We start from the raw sequence: 6000 nt of genomic DNA, 5'->3' as shown, positions 1-6000 counted from the left end.
ATTTATAATAGTACAATGGTACATATATATCTTTCCCTTTCTTTGAAGCAAAAGTAACTAGTTGCATGAATAAAAGGGGTCTCATAATCGTCTGGGTACAAACTAAAACCAACAACAAAAGTTCACGAGAAAGATAGAAATCAACCATATTCATTCAACAAGACCTAAATACAAGCTTAGAGGAAACCTATGAAATAAAAACTACATAAAACCTCTCAATAGAAGCCTCAAAATCAAGCAGAGGCGTAGAAAACAAATGAATATAGCTTACTTAACAACTTGATTTAAACTTGAAAGACGTAAAAAGGCACAATGTTACGCTCCATTCCAAACTTGTTTTTATTGATACTAAAATGAAAAATCTAATTAACCTTTATATTTTATCCCGATCATTTGATGATATATTATTTTATTTTATAGAATCCGCATCATCATTACAAGTATTTAAGAAAAATTTTCGATCGAGGAAAAAAATCATTTTCGAACTTTCAAGAACATAAGTGGAGCTCTCGAGAAGTTAGACGTGATATATAAAGCCCGCAAGATCCTCAACGGCCACTTGAGAAGAACGTCGGCTTGTCTGGTTTCTTCTTCGCAGTTCCCCGTGTTCGCGGGTTTCTCAATCCCTCGAAAATTTCCAGGTAATTCCTATCTTCTCGTTCCTCATTTTTCATAGCAGACCTTAGTAACGAAACAAATCGTTCGATTTTTCTTATTTTGGTTTATTGCTGACGGAGCATGATTTGGATGATGATGGAGACGCTACTAGTTTATCTTTTTGTTTATTTTCAAACAATTGTTGCATTTTTGGGATTCGAACTTCGAAATTACTATTTATTGCTGGAATCGTTAAGAATCTGAACGGAACGGAAATGTAATTTACACTGATGTTGTGCCTTTTCCATTTGAATGAGGTTTTAGTTGATTATTGTAGTTCCTGGCTTCTTCCCTGTTGTCGTTACGGTTTTTAAGTTCGATGTAATCAGAGAGATTGGTGGATTTCAATCATATCTACTTTCATCTCACTCCAATGTGTTCTTCGCATGCTTGTTCACGACGCTGAATCCTTTATGGATTGCCTCTAAATTCTGTTTCTATCTACTGTTTTCTTTGTTGTAGCTTCTCTAGATTACTATTTTTCTGTAGAAATTAGCAGATATAATATGCAGCAAAGGAGAGGAGCCGAAGAGAAGGACTCGCTTTTCTCAGGCGACTTCATGGGTGGTTTCCCTGGATTTGGTTTATTTGGATCCCACAGAAGTATGATCCCTAACCTTTTCGGGGAGAGGGATCCATTTGATGATCCTTTTTTTACTCGCCCGTTTGGTAGCATGTTCGAGTCCAGTGTATCCGGTTCTCATATCACTGCTTATGATAAAGGGAAGAAAGATGGGGCACAAGGACTTGTAATTCAAGAAATCTCCTCTGACGAGGAAGATGATGACCTTAGGGATCAGAAGCAGGACAGGAATGAGAATAATTCTGGGTCGGGCAAGGAGCCATCAGTTGAGCATCCTGATGATTCTAATGATGGTAATTGAGGTTTGATTTTGATGTTCATTGTTTTCATAAACCATATTATTCCAATATGCTTCAATTATTTCATCGGTTGATGTAGAGTGCCAGATAATGACTCTGAGAGGTAATGAAGATAATAGTTTTGGAGTTCAGCCAAAGGCTAGTAAAGCCAGTACGCATTCTTGTAAGGTCACATATGGCGGTGTAGATGGGGCGTACTACTCTTCTACTAGAACTAGAAGGGTAGATAATGAGGGAGTAAGTCAAGTTCTTATGGAATGACTGTGAGCTTTATGAATAAAGTATTGGGTTTGATAACAGGTTTTGTAAATCAGGTATTGCTTGAAGAGACGAAAGAAGCAGATAAGACAACAGGTCAGGCCACTCATAGGATCTCTAGAGGAATTCATGATAAGGTATAGATTGAAAATGGAACTGCTATCCTTTAATTGTTTGACATCACTTAATGTCTTGTCCTTGATTATCTTTAATGGTGGCTTGGCATTGAATCCATGAAATATAGGAAGATACAGCTACTTACTCTGATAATCGTTTTCCCTCCAAGTTTTCTGTTTGGTTCATACAAGTTTTGAGTGGTTATTCCTTGGTCAGTATTGTGAAACCATGTAGCTAATATGCATAGCTGTTGGAAATGAAAGACTTGTTTCTTTTTTGAGAAGACGATAGTATTCGTAGAACCCAGAGGATCCATTGGTGGTGTTATCTAAATGTGTAATTTTAAGCTTATGCCGAATGTGCGAAATTGCCTTTATTATGTTTGTAATCTAATCGTTTCCATTTAGAGTGTCAGTGTTATGTTTTTCCAATTTGCATGTGATGCAGTGTGTTACAAGTTCTATTTTTGTGTATTTTTTCTGAAATTCGCTTCTAATTTTTATTCCTTGAGATGTGATGGGGAAACAGAAAAATGCGGACTAAACGATTGCATTGCTTCTGCAGGGTCATTCAGTTACAAGGAAACTGAACCCAGATGGTAAAGTGGACATAGTTCAGACTCTGCACAATCTTAACGAAGGTCTGCTCTATCTGTTTATCCATAATTAATAATTATCTTGGTTTCTTCATGTAGAAGCTATAACATCGTATCGTGTTGCACTACTTTCTTACAGAAGAGCTTCCTGGTTTTGACCAAGCATGGAACGGTAACTTTCAAGGGCATAAACATGTTCCAAAAGGTCAATTTCATATGGATCCCAATGCAGGTAATCTGATTATTTGCTTTTCCAGAAGCAGTTTTTTATCAATCACTCTAACCTAACCCCATTTTTAACATCATACCTTCCATTGCCATGTGAAGGAGACAGTTCCTTTCTTAATAAGTAAACCCAGAACATCATATAGTGTAGTTTGGTTTGGTTTGGTTGATAACTCTCAAATACCCCAACTGTGAAATATATTGAAATATGTAATATGTTGTACTGGTTTTCTCAAGATTTTGCTCTGTAAAATAACTTTATACTGGCACTTCACCATGCTCTTTGATGTTGGTGTTTAATTTTGATTAACATTAACAATGCAGAATCCAGCGGCAGTAGAAACAGTGAGATGTCCAGTTGGGGTTTTCCATTTTTTGCTGAAAGGAGAAATGAAAATGATGGTGCTAGGGACAGCTCTAGTTCTGGTAGGACCAAAAAGGTAGTCAGGATCAACATAGAATAGAAGATGATGCAAGAGAAAGAGATATTGCATATAGTTGAATGGAAGTATAGCGTCTTTTTCGAGGAAAGATAGTTTTATAATCTTTCAGGTTGTTTTTTGGAAATTCAAACATTTAGTTCAAATACTATAGTATCTTCCTGCTTGAAACATTTTGCCATAGTTAAAGAGTTTCCTTTTAGAAGTTGTTTTTGCAGGTTATTTTCTTTTAACTTTTGTGAGCATTTCTGAATAAATTCCAAAAATAATTATAAATTACTTAATTAAGTTCCATTGGGTAACAATATTGTTTTTTATTCTTGGATTTCAAAAATTAAATCTATTAATACTAGCTCTAAATTTCTTATTTTGTTATCTATTTTTTTAGCAATATTTATAGAAACTAAGTCAACTTTTTAAAAATGAGTTTTTGTTTGGGAATTATTTGGTTTGTTGTTTTTGTTTTTGAAAATTAAGTGTATGTATACTAATTCTGTTTTTAAATATCTTTTTTTTTTGTTATCTACGCTTTATTAATGGATTAAAAGAATAAGTCAAATTTTAAAAATTAAAAAAAAGTTAGCTTTTTAAAGTTATGTTTTTGTTTTTAGAATCTGGTTGAAAATTCAACCATTGTATTATATAAATTATTTGCAAATTGGTTCTCAAGAAATTGAGAGAAAATATATTTAATCTTTAAAAATGAAAATTGAAAATTGAAATGGTTACAACAAGGTTGTTGATATTTTTTTCAATTTTGTATTTTAAATTTTGTGTAATAATTCACTCAATTTTGTGTCAAATTATTTAAATGGTTTAAAATTTTACAAAATTGAAATCTAGGGATCTGGAAGATTGTAATTTATAAATATCAAGTCTAGAAAGAGATTGTGTTCTATATATTGTTGGCTTAAACATTATAATGGGAATGAGATCAAATACTCAAATATAAAGAAATGAAATTACAATAATGTATTTAACGTTCTAATATATTTAATATCATGAAAAGTGAGTATTCATCACTCTCATCTTGGACAATAAAGGAAGAAAAATCGAATAACAATTTGAAAACATTAGGGAATGAACAAAAAAAAAAAATGGAGAAAACCACGGGCTAGAAACATAGATTTTGAAACATCTGAAAAATAGAACTAAATTGATCTGATAGAAATGAATTAACTGATCTGGTTGAGTTAAATTAGACTAAGATGATCAAATTGAATCGGTAGAATTTAATTAAAAGTTAAATCGAATCGATTGGAATGAATTGGATCAAGTCGAGAGGATTGTGATAGAATTCGGTTATGTATTAATTATTTTGGCTAAAATAAGCCTAGGAAGTCGAGACTCCCTCGGTAAACAAGTTTTCTAAGCTATTTTTTAGATCAAATTTTGGATGTCTTGCTTCACTCTCCCTCTCTATCTTTATATCTAAAATAATAACAAACTTATCCCTTGTGGTCTACACACAATCTTCACTTTTTAACTAATTTTATTCTCTTCTATTTCCTCATTTACATTTCTGCCATCCTTTCTCTATCATTACCCTCTCAAAATACCACATTATTCTCAAGGTGAAAATTTGGAAATTGTTTGGTGATTTGTGCTCCATTTTCCCAAGTTGCATCTTCGATTGGCATTCCCTCCTATTGAATAAGTACCTCAAAATCAATTGGTGATAGTATAGTGGTGTCAATCTTTCTAATCCCCAAAATAGCCATTGGATGAGGTGTTGTTTGCCCTTCTTTTTGCCATGTCGGTGGTGTGCTTTTGAGCTGTGTGAGCATTTTATCCCTGTCTTTCAATAACACATCTACTTCTCCCACCACTACATTCCCTGACTCATAAGAGACTAATGGAGGCACCGGTCGATCGTAGACTACTTCATAAGGTGATTTTTTTTATTGTTGTGTAGTCTGATGTATTGCAGTTATATTTTGCCCATGCCAACCATTTAGACCATTTCGATGGTGTTTCAATGGAAAAACAATGGAGGTAGGCTTCTTATTTACAGTTAACCACTTCGGTTTGCCCACCTGTTTGTGGATGATATGACGTGCTTCTTTTCAACTGAGTACCCATTAGCTTGAATAGTTCTTCTCAAAACAGGCTAGTGAAGATTTTGTCTCTGTCTGATACGATGCTCTGGGGGACTCCATGTAATCGAACGACCTCTCGAAGGAATATCTCTGCTACTATGGCTGCGGTGTATGAGTGGTGAAAGGCGATGAAGTGTGCATATTTGGACAAGCGGTCTACCACCACCAAGATGGAATTATGTCCCTCGGATTTCGGCAATCCATCTATAAAGTCCATACTGATGTCATTCCAAATGAGTTCCGGTATTGGCAATGGATGCAGTAACCCTACCAGCGCTAGAGACAAGTATTTGGTTTGTTGACAAACCGAACATTCACCAACAAATGCTCTTACCCGGGCCTTCATTCCCTTCCAAAGAACTCCTTCGTGAGCCGTTGGTATATCTTGACTACTCCGTTATGACCTCCAATCGGGCTGCTGTGAAATTCTTGGAGTAGCAGTGAGATTGTTGGAGATGAAGGTGGTAGTACGATCCGCTACTTGTACAACAAGAGTTCCCCTTTGACCGTGTACCCTTGCGGATGTGGTTGCCTTGTTCGGATGTTCTCTCGGATGCCTTGTAGCTCCTGGTCTTGATCAATTTGGCTGCCAAACACGGCTGGATTAAGCGAGTCGATCATGCTCAACAATGTCAGCTCCATTGAGGAAGGCAGTCGGGACAGTGCATCGTCGGTTGAGTTTTCCAAGCCCTTCTTATATTCAATTTCGAAATCATACCTAATCAAT

General features: G+C 35.3%; 1 protein-coding gene across 1 annotated transcript; it reads left to right on the top strand.

The window, feature by feature from the left end:
* Nucleotides 1-477: 477 nt before the first annotated feature.
* Nucleotides 478-3391, top strand: LOC120092566. Its single transcript, XM_039050687.1, has 8 exons — nucleotides 478-641; nucleotides 1120-1260; nucleotides 1381-1533; nucleotides 1619-1776; nucleotides 1854-1934; nucleotides 2479-2554; nucleotides 2649-2741; nucleotides 3059-3391. The coding sequence occupies exons 2-8, from the start codon at nucleotides 1164-1166 to the stop codon at nucleotides 3196-3198; spliced, it is 798 nt and encodes a 265-aa protein (XP_038906615.1). The 5' UTR covers nucleotides 478-641; nucleotides 1120-1163; the 3' UTR covers nucleotides 3199-3391.
* Nucleotides 3392-6000: the final 2609 nt, after the last annotated feature.

Source organism: Benincasa hispida, chromosome 12 (genome assembly GCF_009727055.1).
Source record: "Benincasa hispida cultivar B227 chromosome 12, ASM972705v1, whole genome shotgun sequence".
Lineage (NCBI taxonomy): Eukaryota > Viridiplantae > Streptophyta > Magnoliopsida > Cucurbitales > Cucurbitaceae > Benincasa > Benincasa hispida.
Note: the sequence above shows the minus strand (reverse complement) of the source record. Positions and strands in the feature narration are given on the sequence as shown.